We start from the raw sequence: 21,045 nt of genomic DNA on the forward strand, positions 1-21,045 counted from the left end.
AGCTTCATCTTCAATAAACAGAAGGCATCAACGGCCAATACATTTATTAAAATCTGAGAGACATGGTTCAATAGGCCCCTCCATGCAATTTAATAGATCCATTCAATGTGTATAGAATATTAATACCATTAATAATTTATGACTCAATCGCAACGTCAGATTTGAAAGTGCAGCCCTGCAAGAAGCTGAATCGTCCATTCATTTATATTCCCACGACGAGCTCGGTTCAAGTGCTTTTAACGTCCACTGAAGAAAATGGAATGTCAATCGTCGACTCGGAATCTGTAGTTGAGGAGCTTAGAGAAACCCCAGTTCACTGGTGGCTCCAGTCACTTAAGCCGCGCCTCAGATCCCTGTTTCCGTCACCAGAAGACAGCTGAAGCAGGATTTTGAAGTGTAATCAGTCTGAAAACGCAGCTAGTTTGGGATCACTAGAATGGAGGCTGAAGGAGACATTTACATTGAGATTTTATCAGCATATTCAATAGTAAGAATCTCACACAGGAGGAATTATAGGACTACCACAACTACTACTTACACTCTTGCACTTTTTGGGTTTCATGTTGTTTAATTGTACTTGCACTTTTTGAGTTTCATGTTGTTTAATTGTAACTTGTTTAACTGCATCCTCTTATGGTTCTTCCCTTTGGCACTCATTTGGTTTTTCACAATGTATGCTTCATGTTTTGGCTGCTTGCAATGTTTGGGGCTACCTCGTAGTTATGATCAGTGACCTATGCTCTTTTGTAAAGCTCTCTCTTGGAAGTCGCTTTGGATAAAAGCGTCTGCTAAATGCATAAATGTACTACAACCTACAGTTGTGTACGGTAGCCTCATACATTCTAAATTATACTGCAAACAAACAAGGTTTATTAGCAGAAGCGTTTTAATTATTTGGTGGGAAATCCCAGCTCTTTTTGGCCCGAGTGGTTAGAAACCTTTGAAGAAAGCATTTTTCTTACAAAACGAGAAGGCTGAAATCAGTAGTTACTCCAAACATCCCTTTTTTAAGAGCTGTCACCGATCTATAAATGTGTCTTTACATAATGACTACATTATGTTCTGTCAGGGTTTAAGATGATGAAAAAAGCTAATATTGAATACTGCAATATCTCAAGCCATTAAACTTTTGTGTGGAAAATACACCTATAGCTCATTCTGACCTTTCTGCAGACTTTTCTGCAAATCAATTTGTCAATCTCCAAGCGTCTTGTGGTTATCTCCCTGTCACCATGGGAAGTCGAAACCCTTGGAACACAATAATTAAGAATGACAGAAACAGCCAATACCCAGAATGGATGGTTTTACCAGGAGAGACCAAAACAGAACATAGCAGAAGACCATGATTTAACAGTGCAAATAGTCAAATGCTTGAATTAAAAGTAAAGGCACTCTGTCAATTAAGTTAAGTGCTATCAGTCATGGATATATCAAATCAAATCGAATCAAATCAAATTTATTTGTATAGCCCTTTTTACACGCAAGCATGTCACAGAGGGCTTCACATGCGCCCATAGAACTGCCCCTCAACCAACCTAAACCCTCAAGGAAGACAAGGAAAAACTCCCAGAAAAACTCCCACCGGGAGAAAAAATGGAAGAAACCTTGGGAGGAGCAATTCAGAGAGGGATCCCCTCCTCCAGAGACGGTTGGTAAGAGAGAGGAGCAGAACACAAGCTAAACATAGTCATACAGTGTCAATGGGTTTTGAAACACCAAAATCCATTGTTCGGCTTTATAGACGTTGGATGGGACCGGGAAACTCGCTGTTGGCCGTCATGGAGACTGGATTCCGGGTGACGACCTGGTTCAGCGTTGGCAGACCGACGATCAAGCAGGTCCTGACAGCTCAAACCCCCCACACCACAGGGAATGTAATATTAATATTACATTTAATTCTAATGTTAATATTTAATTAAAATATTGAGACAGCTGGAAGGTCTTCCATTGCCTCAAAAGTTGCAATGTCAGCTGATAAGACACATCTTGCCAAACCGGCTCAATTCTGCCCCTCTGAGAATCGCCTGCTCTCATCTCGTGGTTGTCTGAGTCCATCGTACGGATCAGGAGTTTTCTGCATCTGAGTGACTTCATAATGGATTCTGTCAAGCCTCTTACTCGACAACCCAGCATGGTGACCTCGCATGCGCCTCTTAGCCAACGATAAGAGATTGAAGGCGTCAGACTTGCGTAGAGACGAGCCATGCAGAGATGTAAAGTTTCCACTAGCACTGAGTCCTCAGTCGTTAGGATCTCTTTACAGTTTGGATAAATGTTTCATTGATTTAAATCATAATACCCCATCATCAAATCATAATATTATATAGCCTATATATTTTTAAACATGCTGAACAGTAAAACACTAACTGACGTGTGAGGACATGTCGCGGGGTCGCGCGATCCAATCGCCTGTATACGGAAACGAAAACAAACGACAAATAAATACCCATCGCCTACAAATAATTAATCCCAACGTCAATATTATGACAAACTACTAAAAACGAAAGCTTGGCATTAAGGATGGGCGCTTCCATTTCCCTCTACAACACATCGCCTATTTTCCCCAGCCAGGATGAGTGCTTCAAGTCAGGTAAGAAGCAAGAGAGTCGTCTCGCCAGCCTAAACACGTGCAGCCCAGCTGTCACCAGACTGTTCAGTAAATAATACCTGCTCCCCTGATTTAGCGGCGGCACAGCACGACCATCTGTGATGCCTTATGAGATTTCCACCAATAAAAGATTGACTCTGCGGTTCCGTGACTTCGCTGACGCAATATGTAATTGTGGATCGCAGTGTTCTTTCTTCTCAAGGGCTCGTGGATTTGAGTCATGGCGTCTGACTCAGGTGAGACATGATGCTACGAGGCTCTCAAGTGTCATGCATTCGCCGTGAGATTCACTCATTTCTCACGCAACACCTTGTATTTCTCACACTGAGAAGTAGGCTAAGCCGGGATAACTCGGCCTGTACATTAATGAACGGGGTGAAAGGAATACGGAGGGAAGTTGATTGGGAGCCCAGTTGATATTTGTCTTGAATTATACAGAGTTAAATGTCACCAACTTAATCAGAAACATCACCAGAAGCAAAACCTGTGAATGTGAAATTTACCAACTGTACAGTCAAAGGGTTGTCTTTATCCAACATTATGGAGAGGACTGTAATCCATGCAGTATTAAAGTAACTCAAGTTATCCTTCCTGTGTAGGTGGAAAGCTACAGTAGTTTATTCTGACAAATTGGGGAAAGATAGTGTTGGCATGCTCCCCCACACACACACACCGTTACATTTTCAGGTAATGTGTCCACAATGTGCCTTGTTTATTTCCATAGCTACGCGGTTGCAGAGCGTTGAAAACACACTGCAGACACAAGCTTGTATTAGGCTACCTCCCATTATATTTACTGTATGTGACAGCTGCAGTAATGTGTAATATTGGGACATTTTCCCCTGAAAACTTAAGGCTAGCGATGTAAGGGACATCTCTAACACAATGCCCACTTCTGTTGTGGTTCATCTTGAAATGGTGACGTTCTGACATCACCAAGGAACTTACCGCCTGCATATGTCTCTTCAGGTTTATGTCAAATGTATACAGTAGATGTGACAACCAAGATATGAGGTTACGGAACATCCCTTTAATCTCTCCTGTCAGAAACCTAGTAGTCTAACCAAGACACTGCAACAGATCTGAATCAACAGTTTAACCTGTCTAAACATCCCTTCCGAGTCCTCAGTAATGGTAGATATTCGGGTTTGCTGGAGAGATTGCTGGTTGAACCCACCTCCATCCACACCCACGCCTCTTATAGTCACAGTGTGTTCATGTGCCTCCTCTGCACAGCAGGTTGTGCTGCCTTCACCTGCGTGGAGGACCTGGCTGAGGCTCTGGAAACACAGGTCTGCTACACCCAGCGCGCTGGCCTGCTGTCTAATTAGTGGCTGTAATCTGGGTTCATGCTGGGCGCCTCTCAGGGGACATAAAGACCCCCCCACTGGCTGCCCCAAGCCCAGCTACCCCCAGCCCAGCCGGCCCCCAGCCCAGCCTCCCCCAGCCCAGCTGACACGGACACGGGGCCAGACCAAAACCTGCCAGGCCACAGTGGTTTGCTACATCCAATGCAAGGAGCTAATACATGTAATTCCACTTACTTTATCCAAAAAGTATTGACAATCGTATTACTTTCTGTTCACAAAGGTTTTTCATTACGTCAAGAGACTGCAGCATCTGCAGCTGGACAATGCCTGTCTACAGAGGGCCCAGAAGGGGGTCAAACTAATCTGATTACCGGATTACGGTCAATTGTGTCAATGACGAAAAGGCACATCTTGATATTAGCTGTAAATGGAACTTGAATTAACCAGGGTGTGAGGTAAGTGCTTAGTGAGAGGTATTTGAGAATGTAAAACATCTTGTTTTTGGGAAGACTTTTCTGGGGGAAAGGAGGAAGCTGAAGAAATGGGATTGTCAGAAGAAAGAAAAGTCTGACATCTTTTTTTTTAGTTGAGAGCAAAGAGGGTGGATGAATCACTGCTGTTTCTCAAAGAAAGCAAAAACTTCCAGTAATGTTCAGAGACTGAACTGTTCTGTTTGTCTGGCTGTGTATGTCGTGTTACTCATGAACTTATTTACCACAGCAATGTTTAGCATTTCTAGTTTACGCTGTAAAGTGACTAGGTATGGATGGCCAAGTAGAACAATTGAAACTTTCATTTTCGGGTAAAGTTCACAATTGAGTGTCCTAATTCTTTAGGTTGTCTTGGGGAAAATATGATATAAATATTCATTGGATTGGGAAAACAGATCCTATTTACTGCTCCCACTTCAGGAATGTCTTCTTTTATTTTAACAAGAATGTGCCCAGATATACATTTCCAACTGGCCATTCATTTCCATAAAGTCAGTTTTAGCTGTATTTCTTCCACTTGCAAAAGTATCCTGTCTGATATCTTTTACATAGTGTCTGACAGTGCTGATTTCCCAGGAGTCATATTATGTAACCTGTTAAATTGGTTCACAGCCCCTTGAGTAATACACTACATCTCCCACTGGTACCTCGAGTAAAACCTCACACACACACAAACGCATGCTCACGACACACACACACACACACACACACAGGACATATGCACCCCTTCCTGTGACTCCCTCAGCATAAATCATCTTGAGATCGGCTACGACTGCAGCATCAGACTCCCAGTGTGCAGATGGTGCACAGAGGATCTAGACCCTGCCTTTCTCCTATTCACACTCCCTGTGTAGGGCTCTATGCCTTGCAGTCGCAGACACGGTTCACATTTGAAAACCATTTCTACTGAGGCTTGTCCTCATCCAAAGACCATACAAATACACACTTACGCAACTACAACACGTTGAGGGTCTCTGGAGAATTGGACCAGTGTGGCGGTACATCCACAAAACAGTCTGTTCTGTAAACCACATCAAAATCTTTCAAGCTTTTGCACACTGCTACCCTGCTCTGCTGAAGGACACTGCATTTCTGAAGCATCTCGATCTTTATCAAGATGAGAGGGAGATATGCTACGCATGCCTCGTTTCAAGTTCCAAGTTTATTTGACGGTTGTACCAAGTAAGGGTATCTTAAATGGTTGGTCCTGCTTCTCTTGCTAGAAAACTATCTAAACCTATAATAAACAAGCCATGAAACAACACGAGTTACTATTAGTGCAACAGGTGCAGTCGATTCTAATAGCATACAGGGTATAACAATTTTTTTTTTAAATCATAACGAATCTGAGTCAGGAACAGCCCGATAGTTCTGTGGACGAAACAAGGTCGTGAATATTAACCAAGCCGTTCTCTTGATGCATTCGTTTTCCTGACCTGGCTTCCGCCACCCTGCCTCCATCTCCACTTCTGTGTCGCTTCGCTATTGACTTCCTTCAGCCCAAGTGCTCTCACACTTGACACTGAAAGTCAGGACTATTCACACCCTCGCACACCAAGGGCTGTGGTCTCTCTTGAGACACTGATGGGGTGTCAGAAACTGCAGCGGTTTGTGACAAGGTCAGTCGGGTTTCGCATGACAGCCATTCCCAGGGACTTTGTATGCACGTGAACCGAGATCTCCTTGACAAAGCATATTGAGGTTGTAGCCGTCTTGAATAGTTACATTATACTGGGTCCTAAAAATTATGAGTTGTCATAGTTTTTAGTAGAGCTCCGTAGGGAGGTTACTGAAGAGAATGTTATTTTGATGGCTGTGATTGTAATATACTTTTATGCTAGTGGAAAAAGCAGCTTTTACTGACAAGGTTACAGTCAGCTCTGGCCGTTATGTGTCAAAATACGCTTGACATAAAAAGCTTCCAGATGCTTCTCCGACTCCAGTTCGAGCATTTGGCCGTGCACCACTGGTGCTGAGCACCTTAGCTACAAACGATGCTCTGCTATGCTGAAGTTAAACATTTACATTTAGTCATTTAGCAGACTGCTCTTATCCAGAGCAACTTGCAGTAAGTACAGGGACATTCCCCCCGAGGCAAGTAGGGTGAAGTGCCTTGCCCAACGACGGCGGGGAATCACCAGCCCGACTCCCTCACCGCTCAGCCATCGGACTCTCACAAACATGATGAATCGATCTGTACCCCTGACACCGTCTACAGGCCTGGTTCAGAGGTGACTTTGGGTTCGTATGTAGGCAGGGCCCCTTGACAAGGTCATCCAAGTTCACCCATGCTGAGGTTGTTATCCCTGCTGGATAATGCGGTATCATTCGACAGAGCCAGGGGGAAAAGGTATGTCATTATGGGATCAGACATGCTGGAGTGTTTTGACACAAATCCACAGAATTGACTCCTGACAGACAGACTGTGTTGGAGCACAGCTGCTGACAGACAGACTGTGTTGGAGCACAGCTCCTGACAGACAGACTGTGTTGGAGCACAGCTCCTGACAGACTGTGTTGGAGCACAGCTCCTGACAGACAGACTGTGTTGGAGCACAGCTCCTGACAGACTGTGTTGGAGCACAGCTCCTGACAGACTGTGTTGGAGCACAGCTCCTGACAGACAGACTGTGTTGGAGCACAGCTCCTGACAGACTGTGTTGGAGCACAGCTCCTGACAGACAGACTGTGTTGGAGCACAGCTCCTGACAGACTGTGTTGGAGCACAGCTCCTGACAGACTGTGTTGGAGCACAGCTCTTGACAGACTGTGTTGGAGCACAGCTCTTGACAGACAGACTGTGTTGGAGCACAGCTGCTGACAGACAGGTCATGTTGGAGCACAGCTGCTGACAGACAGGTTGCTGCATGCCCCTGATAAACCTTCTTCATTCTTCTGCACCTGACTCAGTCCATGCACCTTCCCCCCCCGTTGTGAAACTCTTAACATTTTAAGCTTTTACAGTTTCTCAGCCACTAACTCGTTTTAGAGTTTCATAATGAAAGTGTGTAGGGCATTCAAGCACAAAATAGTTTCAAACTGAGGTATAGAACCCACGATAATTCATTGAATAGCGTGCAATGAAAGTCTTGATGTTGCGATGAATAGGGGGGGTCTAGCTTATGAGGCTTGTTGGAAAGGGAGTAGAAGTCTGATGAAAATGTAGGATATTACTGATGTGCTTTCATTGCGTCCTTGCATATATAAATCGAAATATCAGATACATCCTCAGTTCGCTGGTGATCTGTTCTTCATTTTTTAGTAGCAGCGCTCCCTTGACAACACAAGGAAATATTCCACAAAGTTATCTAGAAGTATAGGAGATTAGGATTAGATTAATCCTAGATTAATCCCCTTTTATGACTGCAAACCTTGCAGCTAAGCTCACATGGAGATCTGTCGCAGATCTTTGTCGTCGCCCTCGACAACACAAACAAACTGAGCTGAAGCCACGCTGAAAAAACTCTACGTCTAACAAAATGTAATCTTGTTTTTAGATTTTAAATCTAGTTTATGTTGACAACACATTGTTTTAAGAAATGCTACTACTGTCCTGCACTGGTAGCCAAATGTCTTTTTTTTGAAGCATAATCAAACTCATAATTCATATTTATTCACTTAGATTTGATAGGGCATGTTTGCAGTGCATACCACGGTCGTTTTGATGATTCACGGTTACAGGATTAACCGTCGCTAACTGCTTTGCTTCCCTTTGCCACGACCAAGTCACAACACAGCTTCAGCACAGAGCAGTGGACTGTGTCATCTGAAGAGACACCAGAGACTCGGCTAGGAAATGAGCTAGGAAATGAGCATCTGACTGCATCTAGAATAATCCCTGGTTCAAGGATTGCACTCATTATAGAATTCATCTGAATGTAATCTAGTTGCAAAGTCATTTGGCTTGTTCCAGAAACCTTTCATACTCTGGGAAAAACATGTTTTACCCCAAAAGGAAGACAACATTAATAAATATATCAACACATCATTATACGCACATGCCCCAAGGAATTTCACGGCCTTGCATGTCACTGTTGCAGTGCTTGACAATGACAACGACAACGGAAAGAAGCCATTCTGCAGTACCTGTCCCACCCTGCCCATCCTCTCTGTAAGAGCGGAGGGACCCTCGATACAAACATCATCCCATCTCACGTACAAGTATCACGCTGGAACATGTGACTTTAAATATCACCTGTGAATGACAAGTCAGCACTTGTGAACAGCTGGACGTATTACCAAGCAGTGTTCCTGAGGTTAACAGGTTTACTTAATTCAGGAAAGCCCCTGGTGACTTAAGGAGTAGATTCAAACACACACACACACAAAGCTGTTCACAAGTGCAGTCCAAATATTCACAGGTGAGATTTAAAACAAATATATCATGCGTGTTTGGAATGTGGCATTCTTATTGAGGGCTAGGGATAACCATGGAACCATTAAATCGAGGTATTTTCATTATAGCTGACATTTCAATCTACTTAGAACATAGATGTCGACAGATGTTGAAAAAGGAATGCCTAACATCAGGAAATATTGCTCGGCCAGCCACAGTTACGACAACATGGTCTGTTACTTATTAGTGCTATGTTCTTGGCGTGAAATGACTCACTATACCACTTCATATTTATGTATCACTGTAGTACAATGTAAAGACCCATCAGAAAAGCTAGAATATTTTGTGCAATTTATAATACACACCAGTACAGAACCAGTAACTCTACGGTAATCTACACTTAATGCTCTTGGAGACCATGAAAGTAGAAGGAAAGATAGTCGTTTAATTGTTCTAGAAGCGATGCATGATTTCCAAATATATCATCTGCAGTATGCCAAAATGCCATAGCAGGGTTGTGAATATTTACATTGTCATTTTTTATATGAATAGTTGATATGATTTAACAGATCTTCATCCAAATTGAATAAGATACTGTATTTTCCCTTGGAAGAGGACCGTTAATGGACAGGGCTAGTTTCCCCAAGAATATGATTGCTGGAAATGGGGGGTGGGGGGGTGGGAGAAAAATTAAAATCCACGTACTCCAATTTGGAAGTGCAATTTCTGAAGTGAGAGATTTGTGAACTCTGCATACCAATTGCCTCAGTGTAAAAACAGCTCAGATTGCATTCCGCCATACAATATATGCACATTCTATATATGCACATTCTAATGAGCATGAAACCTTATTGATTTGCAAAACTTCACCAGGAGTGTTCAGTTTGGACCTTTCTGAGTCAGGTCGCTCCTTGATACACTAAATCAAGGATCACTAAAAACTCCAACACACTGTAAATTCAGGCCCAAACACAACCACACAACATCAGCTCACCCGAGCCCTAACCCTGCTCGACTTTGCCCAAGAGTCCATGTTCCTTTTTTTAGGCGCCGATGACATCACCACCCTGAAGGAGTGCAAGCTCCACCAATCAGAGAGCCTCGCTGCGTAGAGCCCTGTCACAGCATAGCCAGTGGTCACACGGAAACAAATGCATCCTGACAGCTGAAAATAAAAGACCGGCTGAATGGGCTAAAATGGGATTCGCTCGTTTTTCTCGTCGTTAAGGAGCAAACTGACAACTTTCTTTGCAGCACGTTGATTATAGGTCCAAAAATGTACTTGGGTTTTGTCGATGAGGCAGGTTTATCAATTTTTTTAAGTCTTGATTCAAATTAAGGTTGTGTTTTTACATGCTTTTAGATATCTGAGAGGATCGGTGCACTAGCCAGAAGTCTATCTATAAAGTGCAGTTGCAGCAATATGTAGAGTAGATGTTGTGTTCTTTTATGGCTTCCATGAATGACCTTGCACTGTGGGATGGCTGAATGACACCCATGTGTAACATAAAGGATCGTGTGTCAGCAAATAGGAGAGCCGTCTCGTTGTAGCAGACCAAGAGGTTGTTGTTTCATCAATAAATAGTAAGAAAGAGACAGAGAGACAGAGAGACAGAGAGAGAGACAGAGAGACAGAGAGACAGAGAGAGAGAGAAAGAGAGAGAGAGAGAGAGAGTGAGAGAGACAGAGAGAGAGAGAGAGAGAGACAGGGAGACAGAGAGACAGAGAGACAGAGAGAGAGATAGACAGAGAGACAGAGAGACAGAGAGAGAGATAGACAGAGAGACAGAGAGAAAGAGAGAGAGCATTAATGGCCAGTGCTAGCCTCTGAAGTGCCTCTCTGAACCCCCAGGGGAGTATGATAAAGAGCCATGTGGTAGAAACATGTACAGTAAGCATAATGAGGAATCCTTTCTGTAGACAAGCACACGCATCATTTCTACTGGAAGCATAGATGTTAAATAGTTCAACACATGGGTTCTTGACAGATGGTTTAGTACGTGTTGTTGGGGGGCCACGAACATAGTAAGTTGAAAGCATGTCGATGCTTCAGTATTACCATTCACCAGAGCGTCTTTCCTTTGATGCTGTTTCTCAAGGTGGCTGATAACTTAACCTTCCACAAGGGGCTTTTTAAAGATCCACCTTCGTCACTTTCGTTTCCACCCAAGAATGCTCACCTATTCTCTCACCCCGTTTCACAATTTACACCTTGTGAGGAAAAATAATTATCCTTTGAATTTCCCTCAAACTTGATGAAGGTGATGTCACATGAACTTCCTTTTCATCTCCTGGTGCAGGTATCACACCCTGCCTGCATTAGCAACACTCACCTTGCTGTCTGAGCAGACTGTTATTAACACCAATGACAACAAGGACTACAGTTGTCTTTGAAAAACGCAACAAAGGTGGACTACACTTCATAGTGTTAGTCGACTGTTAACCCCTCTCCCCCCCTCTCTCCCCTCTCTCCCCTCTCCGAATGATTGCCAGGCAAGCTTGACCATTTCTTCCTCTATGATTAACGTCGCTCGAAAAACCTGCAAACAAGTTCAGTTCCAACGGCAAACGCTCACTTCTGAAGTTGGCCTCGTTCCCGCTGTCCTTGAAGGCTGCTTTAAGGCAGCAGATGTCAAGATTGGATTTTGAACAAATAGCCTATTCCTGGCATAACGACAGTTATTTTAGCAGGAAGTCTTTTCTTCTGAGCCTGGCTGCACGTGACCCGAGGGCTGACGACACCTGGAGGACATCACAATGTTACAAACTGAACAGCCCAAAAGGAGCTGAAAGGCTGCTTGTGGTACAACCACATCTGACCCGGTTATGTACACAAACTAAAAACGTCAAATGAATGATTCCGTTTTTTAAACTCTGCTCTTCCTAATGTATGTATGTTTTTTTTTTCGTATCTTTATCTGAGTAACTAGTTCATGATTACTGTCCTCAGATGTTTTATGTTAAATTACTCTGCATATAGATTACAATCTCTGTGTATAGATTACATTTTGTACAATACACAGCAGGTTATGTTCTACACAGTGTTGCCTTGACAACTTTAACTGTAAAAGATTCAAGAACATTATGATGACCAAACACCATCTTACTGTGAAAACTAATGTAAAATATTTTGAAAATAATGTCTTCACTGTAAATAGACTACTTGTCAAAGAACAGCGAATACATACTTAATTCATTTCAATGTGCCTGTCTGTCTGTTTGTGAGATGAATTGATGATGATGATTTCTGTGTGTGTGTGTGTGTGTGTGTGTGTGTAGTTAGTCTTGGAGGAGTGCTTGAGGCCTTTAATCCTTCGGGCAGGGTGCCAACCTTGTATGCCCCTGCCATTGCTTCCACACATAGCCCGCTTGCTATAAATATAAAGCTACATGATTAAGCTTGCAAGTTGGATAGAATAGAGGAAAGGGAAATGTAATAAATCATTTAAGGTGTCACATAGTAGACTTCTATAAAATATGATTCTGGTACCTGTTAAATATACTTCATACTTGCCCAGTAACAACATTCTGGGTTGTCGGAAAAACATAATTCTGAACCTGACAAAGCAGAAGGGAAATAATCTCTGAAATATGACTAAACAAACCCACTACACAGCCAATCCCCCTTTTACCTTCTACGGAGGTAAAACACATAATCCCAGACGTTCTGTGGTCTGGAGAAAGCTTTGTAGCTCCTCCAAGACCACTTCAACCTCCCAGTGGCCTCTCAAAAATCCTTGTAGCTTTTGTACGGCTAACAACAACTTCTTAAAGTCCTTTGAAAAAGCATCGTAGCTTCTCCTGGCTTCCTAACCTCCACCTCGGAACACTCTGCGGCTTCTCCTTGTCCACATCCACTTCCTGGTGTCCTCTGGTTCAGAGAGGTCATCTGGAAGGGAGCATGGTGTGATGAGCGTCATGCAGGCAGGCAGATGGGGCTGGCACTGGGCTAGTGTGTCTGGCAGCAGGGGTCTCCCTCCCCCCTCAGTTACCCAGCCTCAGGACCTCTCGAGGCTGGGTGGACAGCCGTGATGCAGATGCTGCGACTGGAAGGTGCTGTAACTGTGGGACGCTGGAAACACAGTGTGCAGACACTCACGTTTGTGTCTCACAGCTTCGATTCGATAAGCGCTATACACACGAGGGCTGCATGCTTCCAGGCAGGATGAGAGTCCTCAACCGTGCACACATGCACAAACACACACACTTACACACACCCCCCCACACACATGCACAAACACACACACTTACACACACACCCCCCCCCCCCACACACACACACACTTCCCCACACACACACCCACATGTTCTAATAGAACACATCTGCAGGCAAAAACAGTAAATCTGTGAGAGAGTTGACTCGGTAAGTAGCGTTAGCAAACAATTTGTTGAGGACACGCCCCGTACACGCCCTCGGGGCTAGGTCAAACAAACATCAGCTTTGCTTCAAGTCAAACCGAGCCGTTACTCTGAAGGGATTCAAACAATCTGTTTACTCTCATCATAGCCCTCCTTTATGCAACGTCAGATCAGTGCGAATAACCCCGTGTTGTCATGTAATTACCCCACTTCCTACTAAAGTACTTTGGGATTGCTCTAGCAATATTATTCTGAGACGAGGGAGGCTTTGCCAGCTACTAATAAGATAAGCAAGGATGTAGCAGGGAGAAAATAAGGGAGAAAAAAAACACTGAGCTTAAAATTAACAGTGTCCTTAAGTCGGACAAAATACGTACGGAAAAATATCAAATTTTTGTTAGAAATCTCAACGTGAAAATGTCTTGTTGTTTGGTGCATTTAATATACTGGCTGTCTTTGTAGATAGCAAAACATTTCCAGTCAAAAGTCTCCAGCTAAAAAAAGCTGGTACACAAGAGAAAGTTCAAATTGATTTGAAACAGAGTTGCTATATAGAATAAGCAAAAAATGCATTATGAAATCCATATCTTATTCTACTGGTCCCTTGATAATTAGAGCAGTGTTCACTAATCCCGTTAATGCAAAAGCCCTGTAGGTTTTTGGCTCGGACTCCAGTTTGTACCAAACTCAGTTTATGTTCTCTGCCAGCTGATTATAAAACTTCCCAGTTGGGGCAGTGGCCCACGGATGGTGTATCTTTGAAAACGCAGAGTTGAAAAATCCTAACTTACTGCCACAAAAATATTCATGAAAACTTGGTGTTGTTGGCCCAAGCTACTTATACATTCCCTTTTTGTATTTCCTGACGAGCTGATGACATTACCATATCATCAACATTAACCATCTCTCTGCTGGGTGTGTGTGTCAGAGAGTGCTTGAGAGAGTTTTTGTAGACAGGAGTTTGAAGTGTGAGTCAAGAAAGACAAATCACAAGGAAGAGGCTGCAATCCTCTAGAGCACAGAGTAAACGCTTCACAGCACCTTGAACATCTAATTCATTAAGGAGCCAGTGAAGGCTGCAGCTCACAGTGACCTGCTGAGATGGGCTTCTGTCCTGTCAGACTATGTGGAAGTCACTGCTGGGACGTCGGGCGGTTGATTCCACACAATTGAATCATCCTCAATAAAGAAATCCAGAAAATAAAAAGCTTTGTTCCGCAAATGTTCACATCTTGTCAAGATGTGAACATCTTGAACAAGAAGAACTTCTTCTGCTGGTTACATTTATGCATTGTATAATTAATGGTTAATAACAGCATCATCCGGACGTTCGCAAGACCCCGTCTTCGAGGCAAGAGAGAGTCGGCTCTTGCCGTTAGCGGCCAATAAGACGACATGTAATCCTATGGGGATGACCAATCACACAAGCCAGTCGTCTTTATCAGTTAGGCAGCCAAAGCAGATCCTCTCAGTCTGGAGCTAATTCTTCGTCCATTGTGTAAAATTCTAAATATTCAACCTCCTACCAGCTAGAAAGCATCCTATAGTCAAGAGAAAAGTGTTAGATGTCAGAGATGATTCTATAAGCATGAAATACAGGGGAGTGGAACTAAGCAAATACTGTAGGATTTATACTATATTTGAGGACAGGCCACTCATACAACAATTCAATTCCAAAATAGCACATTGGGATGTATATTATGATGTGTTATGTTCATGTTAGCGATCGTGTACAATCCCAGCTATTTCCTGTAACGGCGTACAAGTGACATTTTATGTTTCAAAGGAATTTCATTTGGAATAATGAGACCGCATAAACGCTAAATCATTATTTACTTGAATTGGGAGAAGGCGTTAGACAGATCGTATCAATAATAACAAAAAATTAATAAAAGGAAGCATGCTTGTAATCAACAGCTAATAAGCCAAAGCCTTGTTGTCAAAACAGATTGGATTTGCTGATCATCCTAATCCATCACAGCAAGTCTTTTGGATCAATGAGCATATTCTCCAGTGAGAAGACTAGGTAAAATTATCTTTGGGGTAAGTTTGACAACTACTGTAATTCACTTGTGATAATCAGATTTGGACATTCATAGCCTATTGAAACGTATAGTGGATCAAGGACTTAGGAAGGAGAAGTTATAAAGTTAATTTGTGGGAAAAGTTGCACTCTTCAGGAAGTTGCCAAGTTTACAGAAAGGGCTATATCGTAGAGACACAGGCTATGGGCTACTGTCTAAACATTTTGGTTACGTGACTAACCGGTAAGCCCTATTGGCAAAAAATGTAATGTACCATACAAATATGGAGATGGCTAGCTTTCAAAACCACTACTCAATAGCAGCTTGAAATGTTAGGCTACTCAATTCTGTCCAATTCCACGTGGTACTTTTTAATGGACAACCCATCAGTGCTTAATACAATGAAGATGGAAACAGGTGCTTATTTCAGCTAAATGAATCTGTCTGAACCGCTGATGAACAAACATGCACAGGGGAGATCTTTACTGTGGGCTCCTCAAAGACTTCATTAGATCTTTTTTTTAGTTGTTGGTGTATTTGAGATGCAGTTATTTCAAGGCTCATTATGTTACAAATAGCTGAGAGAGCAAAACATTGTTCTGCAGTTGCACAGAGCTGTCAAACATAATGAATTATGTGGAGACTACTCAACTGATGCAAAAGGCTTTGGGAGTACCAGGACTCTCTGGCACTAATGCCCTCAGTACTTTTTGTCATAGAAAATTAGTGGTAAATTGCCCATCCATACGTTTGCTTCGACAGTAAGCGTCAGACTCTAAGAATGCATTAAAAATAACAAATGGTGAAGCCAGGTTAATGATTTTACTTAATTTGCCCTCTCGTGTTAAATTATGGATTCTAGAACTGACAAATGTGGATTCTGCTGGAACTCAATATTCCGTCTGATCTTGACAGAGGTGAACTAAGTGTCCCGCCTGAGGGCTGTCAAACTGCAGCCTTTCCAGCCAACACAGGCTTCTCCAGGGAACACCTACTAAAGCAGAATGCAGATTGCTGTAGCAACGTAGCCACAACACGCTATTTCATGACTTATACAGCTGTATATCAAGGTGCAATGACAAGATCCTTTATTTGGGTTAGCATGGAGAGACCGTTATGGAGGCAGAATCCCTTCGTGACTTAGGGGGAACCAAGTCTGGCTCATAAAAATGCATCTTCCCTCATCTGACCAGATGTCTCAAGTCTCCCACAAGTCTGCTGTCAATGTAACCAACTCAGTCATCCCTCCACCAGTCCGGCTGTTCATGTAACTAACTCAGTCATCCCTCCACAAGTCTGCTGTCAATGTAACCAACTCAGTCATCCCTCCACCAGTCCGGCTGTTCATGTAACTAACTCAGTCATCCCTCCACCAGTCCGGCTGGTCATCTAACTAACTCAGTCATCCCTCCACCAGTCCGGCTGTTCATGTAACTAACTCAGTCATCCCTCCACCATTCCGGCTGTTCATGTAACCAACTCAGTCATCCCTCCACCAGTCCGGCTGTTCATGTAACTAACTGCATCAAAAACGATCGTTATCTCTGTTCTAATCCCAAGGTCTTCCAGACCAATGCTACAGCTAACCAGCATGCCGACACAACACAGCTGACATGGCTGTACTGCAGTGTTTTGACCTTGTATGGATGTAGCATACAGTTCAAGACTCAGGGTTTTGACCTTTGACCTTGTGTGGACAGTTCATGACAGCCAGTGAGGGACTTGATCACAGTGCTTCAGCGTTGTCATTAGCAACGACAACAAGGACCACCAGTAGTTTTAACCTCAGGGTCACCCTGAGGTGTGTGTGTGTGTGTTAGTGTGTGTGTGTGAAGATCAGCTGATCTGAAGGCTTTATCTGTCACTAAGGAGTCTTATGACGTGACTACACAGTTGGGTGTGAGTATGGTCAGTATTTGGTCACTTCTTCATTCTCAATGTGGGTTGAATACAAATGATTAGAACATATTAAATATGTGGGCGAAAGCTTGATAGAATTATAAAGCCTGGATGGGATAGTGTGAAATGTTAACATTCTGTATAATGCTAAAAATAAAATCTGAAGAGATGTGTCACACATCAAAGGGCACAAAACAACACATGAAAATTGCGTCAAGAGAGAGTCAGAGAGAGAGGAGAGAGAGAGAGATAGAGAAAGAGAGGGAGGGGAGAAAGAGAGGGAGAGAGAGAGAGAGAGAGAGAGAGGGGGGAGAGGGAGGGAGAGAGAGAGAGAGAGAGAGAGAGAGAGAGAGAGAGAGAGAGGGGAGAGAGAGAGAGAGAGGGAGGAGAGAGAGAGAGAGAGGGGAGAGACTTCACAAGTAGCAGCTCATCATGACTGCTGTGTTGATATTATTTATGGAGAGGATGATTTGATGAATTTGGACAAGGACTCGACCTGCTGTAGGCTGTGACACAAAACCCACAGAAAGGCCAACAGAGCAGCTCACAGTCTTTGGTTGCTTTCACAGAGTGACCGTGAACACGGCAACACAACGGCCACTGAACGCAACCTCAGTCGCTGGGCTAATGAACAACTCACGTAAGTGGATTGAATTGAGATTGTTTTCTAATTGTTCAATGGCTGCTGCATAGAAAAAGTAGGTGTGCTGTTTGTGTGTCGTACTAGGCTGAAATGTTACTCAAACAATATTTGACTTGGTTTCATGCATGACAAATTGCGCATTTTGATTCAACAACATCCTACCGAGACTCCTCGCTAGCAAAAGAGAGAGAGAGACATCCTACCGAGACTCCTCGCTAGCAAAAGAAAAGCATGGCTAGGCTGAACGGGCAGAAACTCGGACTGTGGGTGCAATTCCCTCCAGGCCCCTGTGATGTCATCGGTGACCAGATGGGCACGCTTGCTAAAGCTGGACTGAGAGTGACCTCACAGCAACGCTGTCTAAAGTGGTGCCCATCGCACACCACCTGCATGGCGAACAACTTCAGTTCCACCAGAAGCCTGACCTTGTGTTATCGTTGCTAATAAAGGTCTTGCGACTGCCCCCTAGTAGTTACTGGGATTGCTAGCGCTGATTGACTGTCGTTGCTAAATACTGTGGATGCACTGTAGGGAGGTCTGAATATTACATGGTTTCTCCATGAATAAAGGAAAATGGTTGATTTGCATTTAGTGAGTGAGTGAAAGTGTGGTAAAAAGTGTAACTACTTGTAGTTTAATGCATTCAACGTTAAACCAATGTGAATATCCTGAAAAAGAGCTGGCACAATTTATTACCCTTGCAAAGTAGCAGGTATGGACAAGAGGAAATTAACTCCAATCATCCATCTACAGGATTGAGGCTTTTGGTGGAAATTCACCTGATTCTGTTTCAAGATCATACATTTTTCCCTCATGTACCTTAAGGCAAAACTGGGAGCTCGATTAGACTGGTGATGGAGCTGTGCTGTTTAAATTGGAACCCTGAGCACACGTCTCCTGGCAACATCAATTATGAAACACAGAATCCTTCCTATGCCTTGATTGATATATCCATGTCCCTCATAAACACAGTCAAAATCTCAGGCTAAAATTGACACAAGTAGTCTAACCCTTGAAACCAGAACCTGGACAGGACCACTACCCCTGAGTACAGCTACAATTGACAATTTCATGAAATATCAGAATAATCTATGTTAATTCAAGCGAACGTGATTTAAAATAACCTACGGGGTTGACAGTTTACAATTTAACTGACATGTTCAAACGTAAACATTATAATACCGATTTAACCGACACGATTCAACTTCATCGTTATAACAATTGAACTGATATGCTTCGAAATAAATAGAACAATCTAACTGACAAGCTCCAAATTAAACCTTATAACAGCAAACCCAGCATATCAGGACAGACCGATGTAACTTCCCCCTCCCTCCGATGTTTAGTCAACCTCTCAGTAAAGTCCCTAACAGTGTGCAGTCCCTGTTGCTCTGTCAGACTCCGTCTGCCTCAAAAACACCGGAAGCAAGTTGTCCTTCTTTACATCGGGGACTCACTCGTTAAAGACCAACATGTCAGAGTCCATAATGCCCAGACCAACTTTTTCTATGAGGTGCCTAACCACGTCCATCCAAGAGGGATGGATGGAGGGAGGGAGGTTAGAGATAAACGACAAGGATGGAAATCAAAGCACAGCGCACGTTGCTCTGTCCAGACTCTGGCTGTAATATGTGCTCTACTTCGCAGCATCAGCAGTAATGAGGAGGAGGGGGCGGGGGGGCTTACCTGGGAACAGAAGCAGGGCAAAGACCCACGACAGGATAAGAAAACACACAGGATTGTACATTCTTCCGACTGTGGTTGTTGATGCTTAGACCGATAAGGATGAGTACTTCTTTATCCTCTGATTATGTCTTTCTGAAATGAACATACAAAAATAAAACTCTTAATGCAGGGTAGTGTTTTAATTTTCTTTCTTCTTTTTTTTTCCTTCTCTCTTTTCTAAGCCTGCTCTACCCCGTTCTCCCGAATCCTGTTTGTCGCTGAAGGTTATTTAAATCCAGTGCAAGTTGAGGCTGTATGCAACGCGAGTCCTCATTCAGTATTCTGTCTCCCTCTCATGCTGTCTCTCACACAGGCTCCAAGAATACTGTGAACTGGGAGAGAGAGAGCGAGAGAGAGAGAGAGAGAGAGAGAGAGAGAGAGAGAGAGAGGGAGAGAGAGAGAGAGAGGGAGGACCCGCCTTGTCCCTGCTCCCATTGGCGGAGGCTGTCGGCTATTGGTCAAAAATTCTGTTCAGTGTGCGTGTGCGAGCTGGTGTGTGTGGTGGGGGGTATTGTATTGTGTGCAGGGCTACTTCAGAATACCTTCCAGAATGGAATTTTGGTTGTGCTGTGACATTCTCTCGATGTGCCTTTTAATGAGCAGACTCGAGAACTTGGAGCAGTAAGCCACTGTCTCCAGAAACACATTGGTAATTTGACAAGGCTGACAGATTATTCCGTTGAACAGTATCAGATGAGAGTGCCACTGGTGAATGGGATGTTTTGCTCAATGGATAAATTACAAGGTGACATTGAAGTCCCATCCACTGCCCTACTGGGTTTTCTTGAAACGGTCATGTTCAGTCTTCACTGGCCTCTTCAAACCAAGATGATATGACTGATGTAGAAATTACCATAAAATCCTTACATTTGATTTCTTAAATGCTTGGGAACATTATGAGAACGTTATCCAATGAGTCGTTTTGAGATAATTGAGTGAGCGACCTTGAAATAAAAAAGGTTACGATGTATTTAAATCCAGCGAGATACGGTAATATTTGAGATGCAATCCTTTTATTACACATCTGTGAGAATGGTAAATGAGTCTAAATGTGTTCTTAGATGTTACTCAAGTCTAAAACATCGCTCATGTTGGAGGTGTTGTGGATCTGTACAAGAGTGTAAATTTAACAGACAGTACATTTAGCTGCTCAGCAAAATGTCACAAAAACAGATAGCTTTTTGTTAAGGTTAGGTTGGGCCAAAGTGAAAAGACTCTATAAACCTTTTGCTCTATTCATTCAGATGTATCACCTTTGTATTTAATGCCTCATATCTCACTACATAACATCAATAATCAAACTTTAAAATGAAACGCTGTGACTTTTTGTACATGGAAACTGAATGCTTAACTGTAGACATGGAAACCAAGGTTAGATGAAGTTGAATAGAAGGTGAACTAAAAGGTAGAACTATTAGTTTTTTTTTTTACTGAGCCATAAAGTCCTGACCACAAGAATAATGGTTTCTTCACCTTCCCATCTTGTCCAAACCGTGTCTGTCACTTGTACAATATGCTGCGTATTTGCACGTCTACACTAACTGTGACAGCCCTGTTACTGATAAAGTCTGGTCCAACCAATCTTTAAAAAAAAAGATAGCGTCTTTTCGTTTCATAGTCACATTGTAAAATTGTGTAAATGATGTACAG

General features: G+C 43.0%; 1 protein-coding gene across 2 annotated transcripts in view; it reads right to left on the reverse strand.

Moving 5' to 3' along the window:
- opcml (opioid binding protein/cell adhesion molecule-like) overlaps window positions 1–21,045 on the reverse strand; it is a 136,409-nt gene that overhangs the window by 107,107 nt on the left and 8,257 nt on the right. For both annotated transcript variants that reach the window (XM_047043376.1, XM_047043377.1), the window contains exon 3: window positions 19,357–19,488. In XM_047043376.1, the coding sequence (XP_046899332.1) occupies window positions 19,357–19,417 (61 nt within the window). In that variant the 5' untranslated portion in view covers window positions 19,418–19,488. The remainder of the gene's footprint in view (window positions 1–19,356; window positions 19,489–21,045) is intronic.

The sequence above is a fragment of the Hypomesus transpacificus genome, chromosome 20, assembly GCF_021917145.1.
Source record: "Hypomesus transpacificus isolate Combined female chromosome 20, fHypTra1, whole genome shotgun sequence".
Taxonomy (NCBI): domain Eukaryota; kingdom Metazoa; phylum Chordata; class Actinopteri; order Osmeriformes; family Osmeridae; genus Hypomesus; species Hypomesus transpacificus.